General features: G+C 38.6%; 1 protein-coding gene across 13 annotated transcripts in view; it reads left to right on the top strand.

Annotated features, from left to right (window-relative positions):
* PHF21A (PHD finger protein 21A) overlaps nucleotides 1-25,421 on the top strand; it is a 192,839-nt gene that overhangs the window by 119,839 nt on the left and 47,579 nt on the right. For all 13 annotated transcript variants that reach the window (XM_035012661.1, XM_035012665.1, XM_035012663.1 and 10 more), the window contains one exon: nucleotides 25,182-25,373. In XM_035012661.1, coding sequence (XP_034868552.1) covers nucleotides 25,182-25,373 — 192 coding nt within the window. The remainder of the gene's footprint in view (nucleotides 1-25,181; nucleotides 25,374-25,421) is intronic.

Genomic DNA, 25,421 nt, shown 5'->3' with positions numbered 1-25,421 from the left:
TAAGCATTATTCTAGATTATCAGTCTAATACTGACATGGTAGAGCATAAGGGAGAGACATGTAAACAAATACACGGTGCAGGGGAAAATGCCAAAATCTTAAAAAGTTAACATTTCCACTTAGAAGATGGAATAGTTTTCAGGTTACTTTCCTGAACTTCACTTTACATGAATTCCTACCTACTAGTGAATAGAAAAACAGTGAACACATTTTACTTGAAGTTCCTGTATGTTCTTACCCCGAGCATGGTAATCCCAAGAAATGCCAAGAAGTAGAAGCAGATACGCTGTCAGGCAGGTAAATGACATAGTAACACTGATCACTGTGCCAGGGCCTGTACCTTACAAGAGACTCTGACATTCCGCGGAGGAGCAAAGTGGAGAAGCCCATTATCCTGAGATTTGCAAATGATAAAAATAAATCACACTTGTGGAAATTAAAGAAAGATTATTTCCATGGTTAGGTTATGGGGAGGGTCCACATCTTTTTTTCTCATCAATTTTTGGGTTAAATTATGGAACTAAATCAAAATTATGATGGATTTAATATTCATGATAGCAGTTTATTTTTAATGTGAAGAAAATTAACAGTAAAACTATGATAAAAGGTAGTTGTAAGTATCTTCTGCAAGGTGCCACCAATTCCTGGCTTCAGATCTCTGTCTGGGCCCCTTGAAAGGCCACCCGGGTCCCTTCTTTATCTCTTAGAACCTCAGCATCACTTGACATGTTTCTGGGCACATGGTAAGTATACAGTGAGCTAGTGTTGATAGATGAGACATTCACATCATAGTCATAAGAAAAATAACTTTTTTGATTAGTCACTCCAGATTTAAGTGTTTTTATTTTTTTATGTCTTTTTTTTTTTTTTTTAAGATTTTATTTATTTGACAGAGAGAGAGAGTGAGAGCAGGAACATAAGCAGGGGGAGTAGGGGAGGGAGAAGCAGGCTTCCTGGCAAGCAGGGAGCCTGATGTGGGGCTTGATCCCAGGACCCTGGGATCATGACCTGAGCCTAAGGCAGACGCTTAAGGACTGAGCCACCCAGGCGCCCCTTAAGTGTTTTTATAACAGAATCATCTGTAGAATAACATTGCAAGATAGCTTTAAACATTAAAACTTTAAATAACCTTAAATAAACCTATTAAATAAATAATAGGTATTATTGTTTTTTTTTTTTAATTTTCATTGACTGGATGTTGTTTTGAATTTGACTTTGCACTTTTCTGAGATCTTTGAAAATATAAATTATTAGTACATATTGATTAATATTTTGTGCCTTTCAAGAATAGAAATATTATTCCCTTCTAAGTGAGGATTGCTCATCTTAAAATATTTTTGTGACATTTTTATTGTAGACAGGTTTACCACATTCTTATAGTAGGCATTCAAGATAGTACACTTATTAGTACAAGTGTATGTATATTTTAAAACAAGGCATTTGACCAATTGAATAGATTGTAGTAACCTGGAGTAAACTAGATTCAGTTGAAATCTCACTGATCCCACTAGATGGCGTTAATTCATTAAGTGATAACTCCATCTAACTGAAGCAGACAGCCTCCTTTGTGGTTGAACTGATGATGAGTATCTTTAGAGGTTGAGTGTAATGGTACATTCTTAGACTCCTTGCTATTTATATAGAGTGATTTGTGGTGATTCGGTGGTGTACCGATTATTTGGTAATATTAGGAAGATCGGAAGGCTGAGAGCAGATTTATTCAAACTAAAAAACTGTAATCTACTATATTTTGTTACGTGCTTGTTAATTCTAGCTTTCACTTAGCCTTTACCTAATTGTATATCCTGCTGAAAGATTCTGAACTTACTGTTTTCTCATAGTTTATTACCCTGTTATCATACTTCTTGTTTGGGCTTCTGGAAACATTGGAAAACAATTGAAAATGGGAAGCAGTTACTTCTTAAAGCTCATAGTTTATAACAGGTTTAATTTTAAAATCATTTGGTTCTTACAGGATTTAGATCAACAGTAATCCATTTGTAGGTTATTCTGGTTCTTTAGTCATAAGTGCAAAATAAAATGAACATCCCAATTCTTTAAATCTTTCTTGTCTGAATTGGAATTATTTATTATCTATAAAGACCGTTTTATGCTACATATTAGTCCATTTTCAAAGTTTAAAAATTGTGTTCTACCACAGTTATTTGTAGGCTTTAAATTATTAAGCTATTTTATTTATGCTTTATGTCTTTCTCTTCTTAGGAGTTCTGAAGTGAAATTTTTTAAAGAAATGATGAATATATTTCACCTGCAAAAAAGTCATCCACATTTCATTAGAAGTGATTTTTTTTCTTTATGATCAGATTCACACAGCTAGAGTAAAATTGTTTCAAAATTGATGGGATGATCCATCTTGAGCCATAGAGGCTTAATTGTGCTACAAATATTATTTTATTCATTGCCCATGGGGAGTAAGTGGTTGGTGCTGATGGTTCCCTTCATGTTTATTTAACTATTCCAGTGTGAGGCAGTTCAGGTTTCTTAGTTAAAAAGATTGCCGATAGTTTCATTCACTGGTTGTAATAAAAAGCTGGGAACAATCAAGGTCTTTTGCCAATACAGTTAAAATGACCTGTTTTATAAGTCACAACAGGAAGGTCTGAATATTTGGTACCCATTAATCAAATTAATATCTCAAATGAGGATTTTGCTATTTCTTAGGATCTGAGAAGGCTTTAACCAAAAAAACAGCAACAGCTTAAGGTTATCTTAGGAATGTAGTATAAACAAGGCATAACTATTTTGTGACTGATTTTTTGTGACTTATGAAAATAAGCTCATTTCTTTCTAATCATACCTTATGTACATATTTGTACTTATGCATGTCATACAGGCATGTATTAAAATTTAACTGCATAATCTCATTTTCCATATTCAGAGAAGTTTCTGATGACAGGGAAATCCTATTGTAAAGGGACAAAGTAAACATTGTTGCATAGCACTTCAGCTCATCTACTAGCCTGTGTTTCTTTTTTGGAAGTAGGCCTAGGAAAGAAGAAGAAATTTTGAGTGTATGCAGGTGTATGAGAATAGTGAAAGAGAGGGAGAGATTGTCTTTTCAGGAGACATTAACTGTTTTACAAACAGATCTCTGTGTGGTAAGTCCCTTAGTCTTGAGGAGACAGTTTAATGGAATGCTCTCCAGTCCTGGCAGGATATATATAACACTCACCCACAGTAGAACTTAAGTACTATAACAAAATAAATACTTCTGTGCCCTGCAAACCAATATGAAGGAAAATGAGTTTCTGTTGGATAAGAGGTCAAATGAGCGCAATTCTTTAAAACTGTTACGTTGGGAAAAAAAAAGATATAGGATATTCTATTATAGCCACGGATCAAATATTTTAGTTTATGAAATGTCATCACTTACATGTTTTAAGTAGCTTTTAATATGATCTTAGAACAAGGATTTCCTTCTCCTCTGCCCCTCATCCCCAGTGTCTCTTCTTTCTTTTTTTCTTTTTATTGGGGTACAGTTGACATATAGCATTAAATTAATTTCTTATTTCTTGCCTATTAAAAGTGAAATCCGGGCGCCTGGGTGGCTCAGTTGGTTAGGTGACTGCCTTTGGCTCAGGTCATGATCCTGGAGTCCCTGGATCGAGTCCTGCATCGGGCTCCCTGCTCAGCAGGGGGTCTGCTTCTCCCTCTGACCCTCCTCCCTCTCATGCTGTTTCTCACTCTCTCTCTCTCAAATAAATAAATAAAATCTTAAAAAAAAAAAAGTGAAATCCTTTTCCTTTAGTCAAAAATAGAAATTTTTTGCTGTGTCCGAAGCATCTCAGATTGAATCACTCTCTTGTACAGCAGCACCGTCCACGAAGTCAGACCATATTCGCAGACATTGACAGTTGTTAAGAATTCTTTTGCTTTGAGGTATTTGATTTTTATGAAGATAAAATCTGATGAAATTTCTTACCATGTAAATAATTTGGTGATCTTAAGAATTTAAGGAAAATAAATTTTTAAGAATTTAAGTGGAACAGGATAAGAAAAAGGGAGGGGAGAACTTTAATCGTTGGTATGTCTTTTTAATTTTCTACTTTGTGACTCCATTAAAAAAAGAAACCAACTCTGTAATTTTGAAGCAGAGATTCTGAAATTACCACTTTTCTAAAAATACCACTTACAGCTGAAACTTAATATATCTAAGCATTTTAGTTCTGGGGATGATACATATTTTCATAAAGATGTATTTCCAAATGGAAATAGCACTGAGGCTTCTGAAATAGGGAACCTTTCCAAAACAGGCTCGTGGTTGCCTGGGTGAGGAATATTAGGTTGCAACACTCAAAAAGGAAATCCTGGCATAGGAAGCAATTGATGAAGGGCAAATATCCAGAGTCTAATGAAGCTTTTAAAGGGACTTCTGTGGGCCTGCACCCAGGCGCTGGCCAGCACCTCTCAGATGAAAGATCGTGTGCTCAAGAGTGTGCTGAGCCATGCGTATACTGCCATCTTTGCTTCTGTTCTGCATAATATATCATTCTTATTTTTAATCTTGTGTAAGTACTAGTCATCATCCTCGTGAGAATTGCAGCCTTTTCTCACTCTGCCCTTCGTGAACACGTCGTTATAATAAAGGGCAGCAGGGCAGCTTTATGGTGTTTTAAAAACCAAGTTCATCAGCATCTTTAGACCATCAGTTTATTATTTAGTGTCATTATTAGGACTAGGACTGCTGAATATTTTATAACTTTCATTTTAGTAAAGATTTTCTCTTTTTTCTTAGAGCACAGTCAGGGGTAGAGAGGTGTGTTATCCTCATTTTGTGACAGAGGAAACTAATCCTGAAGAGAGGCTGAGTGAAGATTAGAGTCACGTGGATAGGGCGAAAGGAAAACCAGCATCCTGGTTTGTAAGGTTTTTAGCCTTCAGTGCAAGCTTTTTCCTTGTACAGTGGTAAAGGTACAGTGTGTTCCAGGCTGTTCTTGTTTAAGTGGAACTCTTTATATACAGGTTTTCTTTTCAAAACAAGAAACATCTGAGTTATAAAAACGTTTGACCAAGGAAATTATTCTGGCCCTGTTTTTACAAACTTCTCCTATCTCGGAATCTCTCAAAATAATTTTTAAATGGTTTTATGCCATTTGGGGGAAGAAGAAAAAGTCACAGGAACAGACTTAACCTGATTGTGCAGATCCAAAAGAGTTGAAACTCCTAGTATTCAAGCTTTAGTAAAATTTCTGCAGCAGATACGTATTTATTAAACTAATTTTTTTTAAATTAATTTGACCTGTGTTTTAAGTCAAAAGGTGCCATCAATCTACTTAATGTTGAGAATGTTACAGTTTTTTTTGTTTGGGGGACTTCCATTATTACAAATTTGGAATTCTGGCTTTTGGGAAGAAGGGACCTGAACCAGGATGTGAACTAGGAACTCTATGGAGGGCATTCGAGGGAGGGCTCTCAACGTCCTGAAATATGTGCAGAACGTGTGTATATGTTCATGCACATAATGACATTTTGGGGGGCAGGCTTCATAGCTCTTCATTATGATCTTAAAAGGGTGAGTGATATACCCCTCTCACCACTGGTAAGAGCCATGATCTAAATCCGTTCTTTTATAAGTTTTGAATAATAAAACATTTTATTTTCCCCTCAAATGAAGAGGACTACATGTGAATATACCTTTCTTCAAAATAGTGCTTTAAAAGCCAGGAGTGTTTGCTAGGGATTGTTCCCAAATAAACCATAATTTATAAATGGTAAGAGATATGGTAGATTACTCTTGCATTCTGTTGGAAAGTTAATAAATTTCATAAGTTGTAGTAAGTACGAATTACAAATTAGTTCCTTTCTGAAACATTAGCCATTTCATGATTATTTTGAGAACTAAGTATTCTAGTTATAAAAGCCAAATATAGAAACAAATCTTGAGGATGGAGCAAAGGAAAAAGTCGCTCAAAAGAGCTCAACTCACCATTAAAACCCAGCCAGTGTGCCAGACTGTAATGATTTAAATCACTAATGAAATTCATGTTATTTGAGAGGAATTTTTTTTTTTAACATTAAGTGAGGTAGTAATTTTCCAGTAGTCAAATTTAAAGAAAATATTTACTCATGTAAATTGGAGCTTTATTTTTATATATTAGTTTTACTGTTTTATTTGTTTTTACTAAAAATAGTCACTCTTTTCTTTATATTTGCTCATGAAATCTTTCAGAACCACTTCTAGAAATGGCATCATTTTGCCATAAGTATTTTGTTTTCTCCCCCATCTAGTTTTTATGAAGTAGTGCTAACTCTGCCTTAATTTGATTTGGCATCCCTGCAATTGAACATTTGTAAGTATCGTGTATTATGGCCCATCTGGGTTGTCATAGAAACCAAAGACCTCCATCCTCTTCCCTCTAGTTAAAAATGGAATGCAAACAGGGCTTCAAAGTGACGTTTTTCTAGTACGAGTGACAGCCCTGTGAAGTGCAGAACAGAAAGGTTTCTTATTGGTTTTATTCTCCCATGGCCTATCGTACCAGTTAACTCTGATGCGCAGCTTTTCTCTTGAAAATCTGGCAAGATAGTAATGGAATTTTTAAAATGTAAGCATCAGGGGGAAAAAAAAGAATGCAGTTAATCCTCTTCCTGCTCTTTTCTTACACAAAAATGCAGTGTTGGCTAGCAATGTTTTTGTTTTCTTCTCTGTGTTATTAGCTGGTCTGTTGAAGCTGTGGGACACGTGGCGGAAGCATGGATTAGTCACTACAACTGTGGCTTTCATTATTAGTCTTGTTATTTATTTCTCAGGTCAGGTGAATGTGGTTTTCTCTCATTAGAACCTACAGGCCCATTGGTTAAGTACATGGCAGTAATTTATTAGAATAGAAATTTGTTGAAATGGCAAATCTAAGGGCCTGTCTTTGGACCCGCTTCTAAAATATCATATAGAGCCCTGTTTTCACCACCCGGGTAGACACAGAATCCTTGCCTTTGATGGGTTTTCAACTTCTGCATTCCCTTCAGCTTCTCTATCAGAGCAGTACATGACTTCTATGATGTTTTGCTCCTAAACATCTGTGTTAATAAGTTCTGGTGTGTGATTTCAGTTGTGTTAGCAAAATATCTGGGTTTGATGGCTAAAGATATGTCCAACTGTTGGTGTGGCATTACTCAGAGTTTAGAGTGTCCAATTCTTATTTTAACATAGGTTTTGAATTTAGAAAATGACACAAATAGTGATCTTTGACTGTGAAACAAATAATGACAAACTGACATACAAGCTTATATCCTAGTAGGAGTGTTTCAGAAGGCTTGGATTAAAATAACTAGACAGTTGTACTGGATAAGTTTTTGGTCAGTTTTGAGTCTACTAGTTTTCAAAACGAAAACATTAAAATCCTTAACATCTACAATTTGACTGTTAGCTTAGTTTCTGGTAATTGCGTACTTTCTTTAGTCCCACATCTCAACTGATAGTCATTTGTAGCAGTGAATTCCGAAGTGTTATGAGTATTCTTGGGGCGCCTGGGTGGCTCAGTCAGTTGAGTGTCCAACTCCTGATTGTGGCCCGGGTCATGATCTTGGGGTTGTGGGATCGAGCCCCACACATCAGGCTCGGTGCTCAGTGTGGGGTCTGTTTGTCCCTAGCCCTCTGTTCCTCCCCCTGCTCTCTCTCTCTCCTTCTTTCTCTCCCTATCTCTAAAATAAATAAATAAAATCTTTAAAAAAAGGAATTGCTGGGGCGCCTGGCTGGCTCAGTCATTAAGCGTCTGCCTTCGGCTCAGGTCATGATCCCAGGGTCCTGGGATCGAGCCCCGCATCGGGCTCCCTGTTCCGCAGGAAGCCTGCTTCTCCCTCTCCCACTCCCTCTGCTTGTGTTCCCTCTCTCGCTGTGTCTCTCTCTGTCAAATAAATAAATAAAATCTTAAAAAAAAAAACAAAAGGAATTGCTATGAGTATTCTCATATATTGATGAGAGACCCAGCAACTCCTAGTAGAGTATAAGTAAAGGTAGGGTTTCGCTGCTGTCCTATCTAAAGGTAAGAGAATGCAGTTTCCAAGTAACACTATATTCCTTGGCATATAGTGTAGAAGTGAATAATTTGTTTTCATAGCAAAGTGTGGGAAATGAGGTAGCAGTTTCTTCTCGCTAAACATGTTGCTTTCTTCTTTAAAGTCTGCTGTCTTTGCTTATGATTTGATGGTGCGGTTTGTTTTTTGGTTTTGTTTTTGGTTTTTTGCAAGTATCAAGCAATTGAGAGGGTTAACATGCTAACCTCAACTTTACAGTCAATTTAAAAATTAGAATCTTCCCGGGCGCCTGGGTGGCTCAGTCGTTAAGCGTCTGCCTTCAGCTCAGGTCATGATCCCAGGGTCCTGGGATCGAGTCCCACGTCGGGCTCCCTGCTCAGCGGGAAGCCTGCTTCTCCCTCTCCCACTCCCCTGCTTGTGTTCCTGCTCTCGCTATCTCTCTCTCTGTCAAATAAATAAAAAATAAAAATAAAATAAAAAAAAATAAAAATAAAAATCTTTAAAAATTAGAATCTTCCCTTGATCACTATTTCCATTTATCAGTATCTGTTTAAAAAAAAAAAGACTAGGGATGTTGCTGGCTGTTTAGTAAATGTCATATTTCCACCAGCCTTGCAGAAGGTTGTGACTTTGCCTTAGCACAGAGGAACAGGACAAGCATTTCTATTCACCACGACTATGACTCATCCTCAGGAGAAAAGTTAAGATGTTTGTGTACAGTGGAGGCAGTAGGGCCTTGAACAAAATGCAATGTGATGAATTTCTCACCCACTAAGAGACAGAAATTCTCATGTAGGTATCAGTCTCTCTCTCATCCCTGTGCTTTGGTTGCTTAATAAGCAGTGTAATATTTGCTTTCTCCTGACCTGTATTTTTAGGTATATTTCTGCATAGTTCTTCCTCCTCTAAACACCAATCTAGAAACTCTTCAACTTCTATTAAATTATATCTTTTTCAAGTCCTCTACAGATAGATTTTAAAATTTCCTTTCTAAAAATAGACATGCATTTTTTCAAGTACATGTGTTAGAAACAAGATAGGTTAATTCTACATTCGATTCTCAAAGAACAGTCTTCTTAAATGTAAAGAAGAAAGCCCAGTGGAAATATATATATGTCTTTCATTGGGTACATATTTGTTTGTTTTTTTAAAATTTTTTTAAGATTTTATTTGACAGAGGGGAATTTTTTTTTAATGTTACACTTTATTTTTTTTAATATTTTATTTATTTATTTGACAGAGAGAGACACAGCAAGACAGGGAACACAAGCAGGGGGAGTGGGAGAGGGAGAAACAGGCTCCCGCGGAGCAGGGAGCCCGATGCAGGGCTTGATCCCAGGACCCTGGGATCATGACCTGAGCCGAAGGCAGACGCTTAACGACTGAGCCACCCAGGCACCCCTGGGTACATATTTGTTTATCTTAATATAAAGGGACCTGCAATCAATCACTGGCATCTAAATTTGCCTTAGTCCATTTCTCCAAAGTAATAATTTTTAATTATTATTGATAGCCTATTTTTAATTGTTTTTCTCCCCCCAAAATTTCCTTGGATTTAGCATTGCTCAAAATGTACTCTCCTGGGTTTGATCTTATCCTCTATATGTGGCTTCACTTTCTCTATTGCTTGCTGTCTGTTTACATATTTTTAAAAAATCTTCCAATAATTTTGCTTATTAATACTCCATAAGAAATGTTATAGTTCTTTTGCATATGCATCTTCTGTTTCCTGAAATAGCTATATAAACCTCTTCAAGAATTTAACCTTTTAATGTTATAACCACAACAGCTAATACAACACTATATACTCTGTAGGTATGTTCAATAAATATTGTCTTCCAACCTTATACTGCTCTCCATCCTGTTCATGGCCTTAACATCCTTTCAAATCTAAGATGAGAGAGTGATTAGCAAAGTACATGCAAAACAGCAAGCAAATTTCAGAGGATGTTCCAAAAACCTTCTCTAATGCTGCTTTAAATTTGTGTGCTAATCACACAGATGGAAACCCATCTATGAATAAGTTGCCAGTCTTTAAAACAAGGAAGGCCGGAATGGTTTGTATTTACAGTTCATGCCCTTGTCCTCTGGGATTCAGTAATCTTTTTAGCCTCTCGCCACAATAGTACATGTATATTCCTGAGTAGCAGGCTGATTGCTGCTGATGGTACTAAAATGTTTTGATAGGAGCAGAAATATGCTGCCACCTTCCTCACGAGCCCAGCGTTCAGAGATGACCTGTTTGCATGTGGGCCTGTGGTGTATCATTTTTTTGTACAAGAGCAGTAGAATAAGGTCTGACTCTAGTTGATTGAAGTGGTAGTTTTAGATTCCGATAAGAGGACCTATCGCTGGTGAGGGAGGTTGAAACTGCAGAATGCGTTTGCAGCGTGAGACAGGTCTGCCCAGCAGCAGGTTGATTTGCACCGTGAGACAAGCAGCACACATAAACAGATGGCTCAACAATGAGTCAGAGCGACAGATCCTGAGCAGGTAGATTGGCTTTTGCCTGATTCTTAACGTGGTTATAGAGAGTGGAATTTCAATTTGTCTACCACTCTTAAAACTGAAAAACAAGTACTTAGTGAATGAAATTCTATTCATTGGGAAATGAAAAATATGCATGATTAGGCAGAGGAGGAATCTGATTGTCACCCAGATCTGGACATTGAAAAACCAACATTTTCAGGAGCTGCTTCCTTAGGCATAGGTTGGTTTTTATCTTTTGGCACATAGTCATTCAACATCATTATGCCGAATGCTTCAGCATGTAACGTGCGGCAAGAAAATATTAAAATTTTATCATTGGTATTGGGTTTTCAAGAATTATGAGCTATTTAGTTGGAAGCCCAGATCTGATATTTGGGTTAAGAAAAGCATTTTTAAAAAGGATACTGTGGTGGAAAGTATGATAAAAACACACAGTAATATAAGTTTGTAATGGTATTAAACAAAAGAAAAATATTAATGGAAAAAAATCCTTCAGTTACATACATAAGGCATAGGAAAAAGGAAGAGTATAGTAGAATTCCCAGATCTAATCATCCATCTTCAAAATGTAAATGTAAACAATCATTTCTCTGCCAAACACTTTCAGAAGTACTAAGCATCTCATTAATTTTAAAAAACAAGATTTTGCTGTGGTTTTATAGCTCTAGAACAGTGTTTTAAATACAACATTTGACGAAGGAAATACTGTACCACTTGAGTTCCTATGCTTTAATTTTCTGATTGTCAGGTTACTTTGGTCAGAGACCAACATCTTCAGTATATACATTTGCCAGAGAAAGTGAGGTAGTAATGAGTGGCATTGTCAGGATACCTGTTGACCTTCCTTGGGTCACTGTGGTTAGGAGATGTACCCAGAAACACAAACTAGCATGACAGAAACCTTATTCTGAGATATGTGTGGACTGTGAATGCCCTTAGTTAAGGCAGAGGTATAAATACAGCTACCTTTTGTTTCCCAAATAATTGGAATCCTAGTCAAGATTAATTGTGCCGGCACCTACTTCCCAAGTTGGCTTTCGTTTTATCTGCTCAAGCATGTAACACCTAGCCTTTGCTCAGGGTAGAAAAAGCACTAATCTACCTTTGTGCGTATGGAAAGTAGTGTTCCAGGTGCTGCATTAAAAACTCCGGGAGAATGCATTATTAATGGAATAGGTCTCTTTTTCTCTCAAAAAGGGAAATCATTTATGTGGCCACTGTCAAGAAGGATAGGGATAGACTTAGTGCTAGTTCTTAACTATTGTTTTTTTAAATGAGTTACTGAGAGATAGGTAAGGAGAAATACTTAAGCACGTAAATTTACCTTCACAACATGCAGCTTGTAGACACCAGTGTGATCTAATTGTAATATAGATCACCCAGTAATTGTCTCACCCTGTAAGCTTTAGTATTCTGAATACATTCCTTATAGGATTCCACATTATCAAAGGTTAAAAAAATAATGAATTTGGGGTTTTCGTATTATAAAGATTATCAGAAGATTTTCACATCACTTCTGGTTTAAATAATTTCCCATCATCTGTTTGCTCATTGCAAGCTTTACATTTTCGGTTTGTTTTTGTCAACACATGTATAATTGAGCTGAGTATGTGTGCCAGTAAGGGGCTGTGGGGCTGCGCTGAGCTTCTGCTTAAGTCTGCAGTACTGAAGTGTTCCTTTTGTTGCATGTGCTGGTCTTGCAGACTCTGTAGAGCCTTATCAAATGCAGCCAGTTGGTGCTGCTGGTGTGAAAGCACAGGGGAGCTCTCATGTGGAAGGTTAATGGAGTATAATTATAAAGAAAAATGAACTGCTCAACCACTCTATCTCATTCTACCTGCACCAAGAGTGACAAGTGCTCTGATCTTTTATAAACCCTGGAGCAGAGGTTTAACTACCTAAAATTATGACAGTATAACTGTCGCACAAACAAACACCCTGTGAAGTATAGGTATGCACCCCTGCGTAGGAATGATTCCTTCCTGTTACACGGTGTCTCCGTTGGGAAAGGAGCACCTTGAACCACCAAGAAAAGCTGCGTGTTAAACATTGTACTTCCGTGTCACTTTTTCTTTTCTAGTCAATTTGTTCCATTTTCTTTTCCTAAATATGCTTTCTCCCCTCTGATTAGTGGCGGGGCTGACAGCCTGCACACGATTAGGTCCATTCCACTGTATCCATCAGATGACAAATATCCTTGCTTTCTCCAAGAAGGTCCATCTTACCTTCCCTCACAGCCATCCTTAAATCAACTGGATTCTTTTAAAGGGGATGGAAACAGTCACCTCTCCTCATTCGCAGCACCTAGACAGAGGTAGGTTGTAGGAAGCTCAAGTACCACTTGACAGGTCTTCCTCCCGTGATCTACAAGTAGCATGAAGATTACACACATTTCTGCAGGCTCAAGATGGAGTTCCAGCCTTACGTCCTTTGGTTGAAAATATCACAGGAAATATTTAGTAAGGAAAATTGCAGCTGGGAGAGACAAGGACGGAGAAGGAGCAAGGAGACATTCAAAGGGTGTGATGACTAGACAAATCTGTGTTACTAGTGTGTCACATTGCCAGTGAACGTTGCAAAGTCGTCCTGCTGCGGAGCTGGGTTGATTTAGTGCTTTTGCCAGCTCAGCATAGAGTTGAAATAAGGTGTTGCAGAACCATGCAACAACAGCGAAACCCCCGACACCTTGTTCTTACCAAGTCTGAAACACAGCCACTCTCGGCGAGGCCGTGCTGCCTACCAAGATGAGTAAAGGCAGCATCACATCCATCAGGCCTGTGGAGACGAGGCAGAAGTGATGGCTGTCACTTGCCCAGCAGTCTTACTGACTAAGCCCCGGTCTCGCATGATGGGTCAGGGAGGAGCAGCCAGGATTCCTCGTAGCTGCTCTGGAAGTGGGGAGGCTGATTTTAAAACCTCTCTGTGTGGTTTATAATGTTACTTCCACAGCCCCTTTGCATATGGGTTTTGATCATCTGTGCTCTATTTTTAAAAGCAAAATACCTGTATGGTTTTTATGGCAGTAAGATAAATCTGTTAGTGAGTAAAAATTTTAAATCAGCTTTGTATTAGTGGCTGATATGTACAGTTTGCTGTGATATACTCCTTTAAAAACCCGCTGGAATCCAACATTTTACCAGTTTAAATGTTGCCAGCATCCATTCCATTTATTAAATTGAAGTCATTGTTCCAGAATTGAAGTTTTGGCTTGAGGTAGAAGATTAGCAATAGAATCTTAACATTGTCCATCACGCTCCATAGATGAAGACGTGTATCGTTCTTGTTGGTTTGGCTTCAGTGTGTATCCCTGCTCAGCTGCCAAAGAGAGTATCTTTGATGACAGAAATACTGTCTCTGGCATTTTGGAGCAAGTCATGCAGCACTGCCCCATCCCTTTAAGAACATTCCCAGACCTTCCAAGTGCTCAGAGCAGTTTATAGGAAACGTGCCTCAGAGTGGGCATAGTCAGTGTGATTTGCTCCAGACTGATCTCTTGAGCTGTCCATGCCTCACCTCTGGCTGTCACATTTCCAACCCTGACTGCATCCTCTGGCTTCTCTCCTGCTTGGCCCCTTCAGTTTGTCGCACAGCTTACTTCCTTGGCTTTCAACAGCCTGTCATTGTTTCCTGGCAGTTTACTGTATCTAGAGACTGATGTCCAGCAAAGGACATCTCTCCCCCTTGGCTCATCTCCCCACACCAGTATGTTCTACATTCAGTCAGTCCACTTGGATATCACCCAACCTCCTGTCAGCCCCAGAAGTGTTGGCTCAGACAAATGAGCTCCAGCTCTTTGTTCAGTGAACAGAGCTTCATTCAGACTACTTTCCAGAGGATAAGGTTTCCATATTCTAGTGCCTATTTTACTATTAGGTAACTGTGTAACTTCTGGTTGGCCATTGGTCACCACATGCCTCAGTTTCCCTGTCTGAATCAGTGACTCTTGCTCTAATCTACCCTACACGGTTGTGAAAATCTTATTTGCTAAGAGGGTATGAAAATTTACAAGTGTAAAGTACTACGTACATGTACAAATGATTACTTAAGCTAAAAATATCACACCATTAGGAAAGTGGTGGAAAGTGGTACCATCATTTTTCATCTACGGTTCACTTAGAAAGTAGAATTCTTGAAAATTTATTAAATAATCCGTATGTTTGTAACATGAATTCCTTTTTTCTTAGTATTCAAAAATGAGAAACAGTTAAATGGCAGGAGATGTTTCTTGTGTTCTAGTTGGGTTCCAAGTCTGATGACCACATTTTGCTTACTTTAATTCCCTGGACAGCTTCAACAAGGCAGTTTTCATCTACAGTGCGGCTGTTTAAGCAGCTGCTTTCTCCAGCCCTAGAGACAGCCACAGTTCAGTGGTAGATAAATGGATTCCAGTTCATTCTTATGTTGGGGTGATGTGACGGGGAGGGGGTTAAATTACCTGTGAGGTGCTTTAAGCTATTTTGATAAAGTCAGCACATTTCTGGGACACATTATTATTAATTTTTTCATTCTATATTTTGTATGTAGTTGTTTGTCTCTCTCCTTTCTTTAGCTATTTTATCTTAACCATATTCTTCTTAGTGCCCATTGATTACTTGCTTTGTATGTCTGCACCTTTTCCCACGAAAGTCACATCCCAGCCGTTTTACAGTGGTAAATTTTAATTAACCAGAAAGCCATTTTAATTTTCTGGTTATCTAAAATCCGTTTTGACTCCCCTCCTATTGTTGAAAAGTTTTCTAAGAAATGGCTGATTTCTCTCCTAGTAACTACAGTTCACTGGATATAATTACTGTCTAGGGATTGAAGACTGGTAGCCCCTAGGCTTAATCTAACCAGCAGAGATATTTTGTTTGCCTCGAAGTGTTAAAAGCAGTTCTTACATTAGTGCCTTCAGACAGGGAGGGCCCTCCCTCTCGAGTTGACCTTAGTCCCTATCACTCATTATCTCATAGCTGGCCTGCTTCATTCATGTACATTACCTGCCTGTGAGTTTTCAGTCCTAGAATGAAACATTTTTTAATGATTTAGCTTCTTTGTAGTGTGTCAAGATCATCATTTTGAGCATTAGTTTTCTATGTATAGCACTTATAAAAAGTATAGATCAAGAAATTGTACTGTTGCCATTCAGAGATTCATAGAATTTTAAGCAGAAGAGAATGTTGGAGACTGAGAGAAGCTGAGCCCAAGAATAGGTAAATAACTTACCCAAGGTCACAAATGTGACTTAGTGACAAAGATGAGACCAGGACTCATTTTGACCCTTTGTATTATTTTTGCTGCATAATATTGCCTCTCTACTCATTTTTCCTAAAAGTGGGGAGATATATATAATATATATATAAGATTTTTTATGGGGTGCTTTTGTGGCTTGTTATGTGATATAGTATATAGATGTGAGGGCTCCTAGTCCTTACCAGCAAGTAAAACAATTGGGGCGGGGGGAAGGGGGTGGATATGGAATTAGGTATGAGGAACTAGAAGTGTTAATTAAGTCTGACTCTACCCCTGGCTTGAGACTTAGGTCAAGTCACGTAGATGCTGTAGAGCCTCAGTGTGTCCTACCTGGCAGGCAATATGGATCTGGTAAGATTGTTGTTGTTTCTGTTGTAACCATTTAGAAATCACCAGTGCCACATTACACTGTATCTAAAAGTCAAGAAACTGCTATGGTTCATCCAGACAATGGAATATTATTTGGTGCTTAAAAGAATGAGCTTATCAAGCCATGAAAAGACAAGGAGAAACTTTAGATGCATATTACTAAGTGAAAGAAACCAATCTGAAAAGGCTCCCTGCTACATGATTTCAACTATATGACATTCTGGAGAAGGCAAAATTATGGAGAGAGTAAGTGGTCAGTGGTTGCCAAGGGTTGGTGGGAGGGAGGGATGAATAGAGCACAGAGGGGTTTTAGGGCAATGAAACTATTCCATATACTATAATGGTGGACATATGTCATTATACATTGGTCAAAACTCATAGAATGTACAATTTGGGGAGTGAATCCCAGTGTAAACTATGGATTTTGGGTGATAATGGGGTGTCAATGTAGGTTTACCAGTTTTAACAAATGTACTGTTCTGATGAGGATGTTGATAGGGAGGGAGGGAGTGCAGAGGGTATCTGGGGATTATCTGTACTCTCCACTCAACTTTACTATGAATTTAAAGCTGCTCTAAAAAATAAAGTCTAATTTTAAAAATCAAGGGACTGATCTTATGTTCAGTACAGTGTCCTCTCTTCTGACCCTGCACCTCAGTAATTTTGTTGGATATGGAAACTGGAGAACAGTAGAGGTAAAAAGCGGCTCCACCTTTAGTACAAAGAAGTGTGCTGAAAGAAGATAAAAACAACAAATCATTTTTACTGCAGCCATGCCATCTTTTCTAAAGCTTGGAGTATGTGTGTGTGTACGTGTGCATGTGTATGTGTGTGTGAAAACTTAAGTATTCATATAGAGACTCGTGGATTGGATTTAGTGGTTTTCATAGCCTGTGAAAAATATTTTTCTTCACACTTAAGACTTTGATAAAATACTTAAATTTTTAACCAAATGCTTTTTATTCATTAGGAGATTATTCATGCTTTTCTTCTATATTGCTGAATCTCTAGCTCTCTTTAATAAAATTTCTAGTACTGACAAGTTAAAACAAAAAAGCAAACCCGCTCTGAAATTCTGAAAGATGAGTTCAAGTTTCTTCTGTCTCTGATGCAGAAAACTCAGACTAAACACAGAGTAGAGCAAATCATCTTTTGTCACGTGTCTTGGAAGATCCAGTCCCTTGAAGTTAACCATCTCTCATCTTGGCAGCCTACATAGGTGATGGAATTGCTTCCTCCATGTTGTTTTATGTGGGGTCTTGTCAGAAAGCAAATTTGTAACACTGTTCATTTTTCTCTTTAAGTGATTGTAACAAATATTTGGTGATAAACTACTAAAATAGCCAATACTTTGTGAAATTAAGAGACTCTCATTCAGTAGCTTTGGAATCTTTTAAAAATCTATGTGTTTATACTATTATGGCAGAGATAACAATTATGTTTTTAAACATCAGGAGTGTTGTTCAGGATGTACTTCTGTTAAAGATACTTCCCAATTCAGGGGAGCCTGGGTGGCTCAGTCCTTAAGCGTCTGCCTTCAGCTCAGGTCATGATCCCGGGGTCCTGGGATCGAGCCCCGCATCAGGCTCCCTGCTCCGCGGGAAGCCTGCTTCTGCCTCTGCCACTCCCTCTGCTTGTGTTTCCTCTCTCACTGTGTCTCTCTCTGTCAAATAAATAAATAAAAATCTTAAAAAAAAAAAAAAAGATACTTCCCAATTCAAAATGTCAGTGTTTACAGTGATTTGTAAGACTTACTTTTTTTCACATGCAAGGAAAATACTGCATTTCATCATAGAATATTTTCTACTTGATGTATCTTGCCTAACAGAGTATATCGTTCTAATACCGTTGTCTTTTTCTCTCTTTTAAGATAAAACTGCAGAATTAAGGATTGTTAAAAAATCCTCGCCTTTAGACATGATTGATTCATGTCCTAGTACATGTATTCTGCATAGAATTTGGTTATCTATTAGATTAACCTCTTCCAGCATCTTATTCTGTCTTCCTGCGTTTCTCATTATACCCAGGGCTTGGGAGTAGGCAAAACCATCTTTTATCTGAGCAGTGTCCCACAAAATAATAGAGGTTTTTGGTTTTGTTCCCCCTTGTCCCTCCTCCTGTTTTAGGATCATTACTGTGCTTAAATTGTATTTTCATATCCAACTTGCCAGGGACAGCTCCTGCACAGCAACCTCCAATCATAATTCTTTAGTGAGGAAAACCAACCACAGCAGCTTCAGGACAGAGCAAAGAGAATTTCTATAGTGGATGGGACAACTCTGACATTAACAAGGCAATGCTGCCTTTTAAGTTGTGGAATAGAGCCATGGAATGATGAATGACAAGCTCATGGTGTGTGCAGGTCTGTAACAGAGAGTTACAGAGGGGCATGCATTTTGATGAACTGGAGCTTAATTTACAAATTAATAGTCTCCGTGTCATAGCTCCTTGTGGTATAAACACAAAGATTCAGGCACTTTTTTATATTAGCAAGCAGCTAAATTGTGCAGATTATAAATGGTTCTTATGTTTGTTTCTCCTGTTCTCATTACTATATCCAGTAATATAGATTTGCTGGGTCAGGTTACATTTAAATTGGACATCTATTTTATGCATTCAGAATATGGCCCTGAACCGCTGTAGAGGTATAAGAAATCTGGGCCGCACCTAGATTTCTGTACAGGGAAATATTCTCTAATGTGTTTGATTTTTGAGATGAAAAGACAACAGGTAGCATTCTCTTTCTTAATCATGTACTTTTTTTTGGTGATTACCATTAAAAAAAACTAACACAAAAATATTTGACTAGATGTTAAAAATCAAGTGATTGAAATATAATTGACATTGGAAGTCAAAGTCATATTTAAGTAGCTGTTGCTGTCAGTTAAAAATTCCTACTAGACAAATTGTATTATTCATTGGTTATCATCCCTTATTTTCACATTGCCCTCAACAGTTTTCTAAAGCACTCCCCATCGTTAATGCAGTTGATCCTCAATATTTTTCTGAAATAGGCAGGACAGTATAGCTTAGTGCTTCAAAGAGAACTTAATTGTAAGCCAAATGGGTTCTGATTTTGCCTTCCTTTGTCTTTTATTGTAGAGAAGTATCTTACAACCACCATCCCCAGCATGCAGTGCTCTTTTTTTAGTCTGTCTCTGTGTTTATACTATTTTGCCCTCCCATCCAGGTATGTTACATCCTGGAGAACCGAAGCGCTCTAGGGGACACATCTCTCTTGAGTACAACAGCTACACTCTTTCTTGTTGGATGCAAATAAAGGCAGTTCCCAGGTTCTTAGAAGGGTCCCTAGGTTTAGGCAGCTTCTGATTATGGCAATCTTAGCAGTCTTTCATAGTCACGCATAAGGAAGGGTGGAGTTTATCTGTTAGAGCATGAATGAACTAAGTAAGAAAAATGTAAACTGCATTTCAATCAGGCTATCAGATAAAGGGTCTAATCCCCTATGGACATGGACTATAAATCCCATTGGCATGAATAAAAGGTCTAATTTCCTGTGGAGATAGGATGTGAAACCTATTGATTTAAATATCATTGTGTGTGTGTGTGTGTGTTGAAGGAAGAGTAAACCCCAACAAACATTTTTTTAATTAAAAAAGTAAGCCGAAGTCTAATCAGTACCATGACATGTGTATTCTCCACCATCTGTTAAGCATCCATGTGGAGAATTTTGAACTTCATTAAAAAAAAAAAACCTCTGGTAATTCCAACCACTGTCCTTAATTCATTTATATTGTACTGTTCAAATTCCATGACACTTTGCAGAGCTCTAAAATAAGCATCAGTGTTCCCAGCTCTCTAAGATCAAGCAGATCCTCTTTAGCAGACAGCATAAACAGTTCTGTGTATAAGATAAGGTGGTTGTAGATACTGCTTCTGTCAAACAGAAGGGCATATCCCTTTTTAAAAGGTTTAATAGGTTAGAATCTGTTTGTCTAATTCTAACCCTGAAACTGAGTATTGGAGAGTTAGGGGAAAACTTTCCTAGTTCCTTACAAAACAAATAAAATGTAGTTATTTTCAGCTAAGTATATTTTTATATCTGCTGCTGCCAATATTCCTCCTCCTTCCTCTCTGTCAAAATTCTGTCCTGCCTGTCTCCCCTAGAACATTCTCTCTAATAACTTCAGTGCATGTTCTTTCCTTGAATTTTACTTACTGCATTAGCAGGGGGCTGATTTTGAATTTATTGCCTTTTCTTTGTGTTCTTGTTCATAAAATGGTAGAATATTCACTCAGTTTTCTATTTCCTTTTAATTCCTTTAATTTTGTCTCGAATTTTATGTCAGTAACATATACCCTATTCTTTAGAGGATAATTATGTAGTAGCATTCTGAAGATTGTTATCCTGTCTCCTTCCGGTGTCTTCAGTGTTGATGAATATTGGTATTACTTTTAAATGCAGTGGTTGAACTTCAGAGAGTAGAAAGTTGGTTTTGTTTTTTTTTTCCATTTTGACTTCCACAAATGTAAAGTTCTCCATGTTAGTTTTTCTGTACACCAGAATTTAGTGTCGCTTGTTTCATTTGAGCAATTGGTGAGTCTGAAGACCTGGAAAAGTTTTTCATTGCATTTTAGGTAGGAAGATAAGTAAGATTTGTTCTTGACTTTCCAAATTTGTGAAAAGTTACAAGTCTCTTTCGGTCTCTGGTATGAAGGGTGCAGGTTCTATTTCCAGACTGTATGACTGATTCATGTATGAAAAATTCAAAAAAATGAATTTTTAAGGCAGTATCTTGTAAGAAGATGTCTGAGTGGGGGTTGCCCTATCATAATTGATATAAAACAGGTAATGCAGAATGGAACACAAAGAAGTGGAGTGACTAGGTGAATCGCTGACATGCAATTATGGAAGGCAGGGTCTGGTACCTAGAGCTCCTTTTGAGAGAAGCTTTTTAAAATCTGTGTGAGAATTTGATGGAAATAAAGTGGTGGCTTGATTGGAGGGGGGGTGTCCTGCCATCTTTCCGGAACTTGGAGTGATTGACATACGTAACTGAAAAACGAACCCGATTTTCTGTTGAGTCGTACCTATAAACTTACGTATTTTTCTTTGGGATCTGTCTTGCCGGCGTGTGAACATGTTGATAATATCGCCGAATGTCACAATATTGATCACCGTGACTACCTGTCTCAGAAACTGTGACTTGAAGTGTTACAGGCTCTGTGAACTCTTTTGCCTGAACAAGCCCTGATAAAACCTAGTGAGGTGAATGTCAAGGGAATCTGAGGCTTGGAATTACATGCTGGGTTTATGGAGCAGTTCCTTACAGATGGATTGATTGGAGGGGGCGGTACTAGCCATTCCGGACACGAGGCCCATTGGCCTGTTGTTATAGAAAACATATTAAGGAAAGAAGATGATACGTTACTGGCTTTTTCTCCCTCCCCTCTGCCTTCATTCTCTACAGCTCTTCCTTTCTCATCTCCTCTCCCTGCCCCCTTTTCTTTTTAACTTTCATTAACTTATTAGTCAGTGACAAATGGCCAGTTTGTGACACTTAGCCCTTTCTCAAAGCTTCAGGTTAATGTTCCAAGATAATTAGCTACATTTCAAGGTCTCCTTTATATGTGACTAACATTGAAAATACCAAATTGTTTACTTCGTATAACCTTCATTTAATGGCCAGCAGAAGTCATGATTTCTTTGTTTAAAACACATAATAATAAAAGTATAGGCTCACTTCCTGTGGAAGTGAGAGGATACTTAAGAACTTTGCTTGATAGCACGTAGCTAAAATTTATGAAATTTGATAGCTGTATTCTCTGACTGCCGCGTATAACTGGTACTGATCCAGATCAGGCTCCTGCTGGAGTTAAAGTGACTGGAGTGTTTGCCGGAGCTGCAGGACTAAGCTCTAGAGCAAGACTGGGCTGTGGAACTTAGGAAAGCCAGCGGAAAAGTGCATGGCAGCTCCTTTATCAGCCTGCCCTTGAAAGAGTGTTCAGGGCTTCTGTACGCCTAAGGTGTGCCTCCACTGCAGCGCTCCCCTAACTTCACATCCTTTGTTTTCAAGACACAGTGATATTTAAGTGACAGAGGCATCAATGCTTCCCTTAGACCTTGATTTTTTAAAAAAAATTTCATAGACTTGCACAACTACAAGCTTGGCATTCTTCTAATGGGAACACAGGAGGACAGGGGCAATGTATTTCTGAGCGGCACTCGGAAACATACCAGAGTCTTCTTTCAAAGAAAATTTTACCCAGCTCGTATGATCTGACCCTGTCCCATCTGCGCAGCTTTCTTCTCTTTCCTTTTTTTTCCTTCTCTCAAAGACTAATGCAGGTTTGCAAGTATTTTGATCCCGGTGCCTCCCCACAGGTTCCACAGGCTTTGTTTCAGGCCCTGGGGGAGGAACAGTTGTGAATGCAGTGTGACTCACTGACTCCCACTTTGCTGATTCTGGTTCTGATTGGTCGTCACCTCGTTCTAGCCATATGGCTGCAGAGTACTCTAGCCTGCATCCCTTCCTCGTTCTTTCCCCTACTCTTCCCTTCTGTTGTACACGACGCTGGGAGTGGGTTCCGGGCTTTGTCTCTTGCTTCTAGTGTACCCCAGTTAGGTAGTAAGTAGGAGAGCACGCTGTATTTCCCGGGGATGGCTGTAGAGGAAAAAAAATACCTTTCCTTTTGTGCCTGGTAGAGTAATTACTTCGTTTCCTGTGCTGTTTTTGTTCAAAGTTTATTTTTTGGCAGGTGTCACATTTGTGTTCTATTATTTCCTCATGGTTTCTCTCCTCCCCCTGATTTGAGCTGGGGTTTTTTGTAGAGGTTCTTGGAGTCCCTTTCTTGGGCTACTGATGCTACACTTCAGCTAGTTCGTTACTACGTTTGTTCAGTGCTGGTTATATCTTAGGGAGGAGAACTGAAAGCAGCGCTAAATAGTGATTTAATTGTTAAATGTCTTACTGTTCTGAAGTCAACAAGCAAAAAAATCTACCTGTGATACGATCCTCAAAATTATCTGTAGCACTGCCGCTACTTGCCCTTCTCCCGAACTGTATCAGTTCAATTACTCTGTCTTTTTATACTTGAGAAATAGGATTTTGAAGACTTGAAAGTTAATTTTTTATAAGAATTTGATATTTTTATTAATCTGCATTTTTTATTATTCTACAGTTGGTTTCTGCAAAGACTTTGGACTCTGCACCTTTTTTTCTTTTCTTTGTAAAATTTACTCAAAGAGGCAGTGCTAGCAGAGTATAAAGTTTAGCAGACTTCCCCCCGCCCCCTTGGCCTTTATAGGATATTTTCATTGCCTAAAAAGAATCAATAAAAACATAAAAAATTCTCTCAACAATGTATTTCATATTGACTTAAAGTTTTTAAAAATCCATTTTATAAATATTTTAATATTTAAATATGTTAAGCAAGTAACCTTACAAGTTTGGATTCTTTAGAGGATATGTGCAATGAAGTTGGTTAGAATCATAAGGGGGGGGGTTTGAAATCAGCCTGGCCATATGGTTTCACTTAACCCTTTATTTAAAGATCTTCATTTACTTCTTTTTCTTCATTCATGATATGTATTAGAACATGGCAGTCTATTTTTATCAGAAATAACAAACCTCAGCTGGTGAACTCACTTGAAAGTATATACTTGCTTATACTTGCTTCTAGCCATTAGGCCAAGAGAGGCAGCCCAAGTCTGGCCCCAAATGGTTTTATATGACATGTTCTCTGAGTCATTTGCTAGTCTCCGATCCCCATCACTTTACACATCATGCGAAGAGACATTTACTTAGCTTACATACTTCCAGCCCTGAGTATAACTGTGGACAAAATAGGTCCTTGCCCTCATGGAGCTTAGCTCCTTTTTTTTTTTTAAGATTTTATTTATTTATTTGACAGAGCGAGACACAGTGAGAGAGGGAACACAAGCAGGGGGAGCGGGAGAGGGAGAAGCAGGCTTCCCGCCGAGCAGGGAGCCCGATGTGGGACTCGATCCCAGCACCCTGGGATCATGACCTGAGCCGAAGGCAGACGCTTAAGAACTGAGCCACCCAGGTGCCCCTGGAGCTTACATTCTGTTGAAATATATTATAGTAAGAAAGTATCCAAATACGCATTTTTCTTGGATTTGAATAAGATCTAGAATATTCAAGAAACTTTAGTTTTTATATTTTTATCCCATGTAACTAAATCCCTCCTCTGCCTAAACAAATGTACATGTTTCTGCAGATCCTATCCCATCAAAGAGGTCCTGCTCATGAGTTACACATTTGAGTAATTCAGAACGAGTATTGTTTGTATGACATATTTCTGAGATCAAGGTTTCTCTGTTTAAAAGTCTGTTTAGGGGCACCTGGGTGGCTCAGTTGGTTAAGTGACTGCCTTCGGCTCAGGTCATGGTTCCAGAGTCCTGGGATCGACCCCGCATCAGGCTCCCTGCTCGGCGGGAAGCCTGCTTCTCCCTCTCCCACTCCTCCTGCTTGTGTTCCCTCTCGCTCTGTTAAATAAATAAAATAAAATCTTTTTTTAAAAAAAAGTCTGTTTAATATTTGAAACTGATAAATGATGTTTGTGTGAATAACAAAAATTAATATGGCCACTGTCTGTGTTATCAGATAGAAAAAGTAAAACTACCAACAATGCGCCAGGCACAGTTGAGTACTTTACGTCCAGCAGCTTGTTTGGTACTCATTAGAACCCTAAGGGTATTGTTAATCACCTCATTTTACGGAACAGGAAATTGAGACACAGATAGGTTAAGTAACTTGCCGAACATCAGAGAGCTGGTAAGTAGCAAAACTGAAATCTGTGTCTCCAGAGTCACGTCCTCACAGCTACGCTGTGTTACCCTGCCAGCCTAGCACACCCAGCTAATAATGGAGCTGAAATCTGAGCTCTGCTGTGGGATCTCCATTATCTTTTCTTCTCTGTGTGGCTCAGTTTCCCTTGACATATAAAGTGTGTCTTATGCTCTTGGTTTCTCCTCATGCGTTGCATGTGTCAGTTTCAGATGTCACAGGTTTTAGATGAAGCTGGTTATGGAAAGATGTCAGAGGTATAGTTGCTGCTGATAAACAATGTTCTGATAGATGTTCTTTCTTTTTGTCTTCATGGGGTAGAAAAGGGTAGTTGAACAGCTACGGAAGAACCTGATAGTAAAGCAGGAACAACCGGACAAGTTCCAAATACAGCCGTTGCCACAGTCTGAAAACAAACTGCAAACAGCACAGCAGCAGCCACTCCAGCAGCTACAGCAGCAGCACCACCACGCCCAGTCGGCGGCCCCCTCTCCCAGCCTGACCGCTTCACAGGTACACGCGCCGAGCGGGCCCTGCGGGCCTCCTGCTGTCGGCTGCTTT

The sequence above is a fragment of the Mirounga leonina genome, unplaced genomic scaffold (assembly GCF_011800145.1).
Source record: "Mirounga leonina isolate KUSES-001 unplaced genomic scaffold, KU_Mleo_1.0 Mir_166, whole genome shotgun sequence".
Lineage (NCBI taxonomy): Eukaryota > Metazoa > Chordata > Mammalia > Carnivora > Phocidae > Mirounga > Mirounga leonina.
The sequence above is the reverse complement of the archived record's forward strand: the minus strand, read 5'-3'. Positions and strand labels throughout refer to the sequence as shown.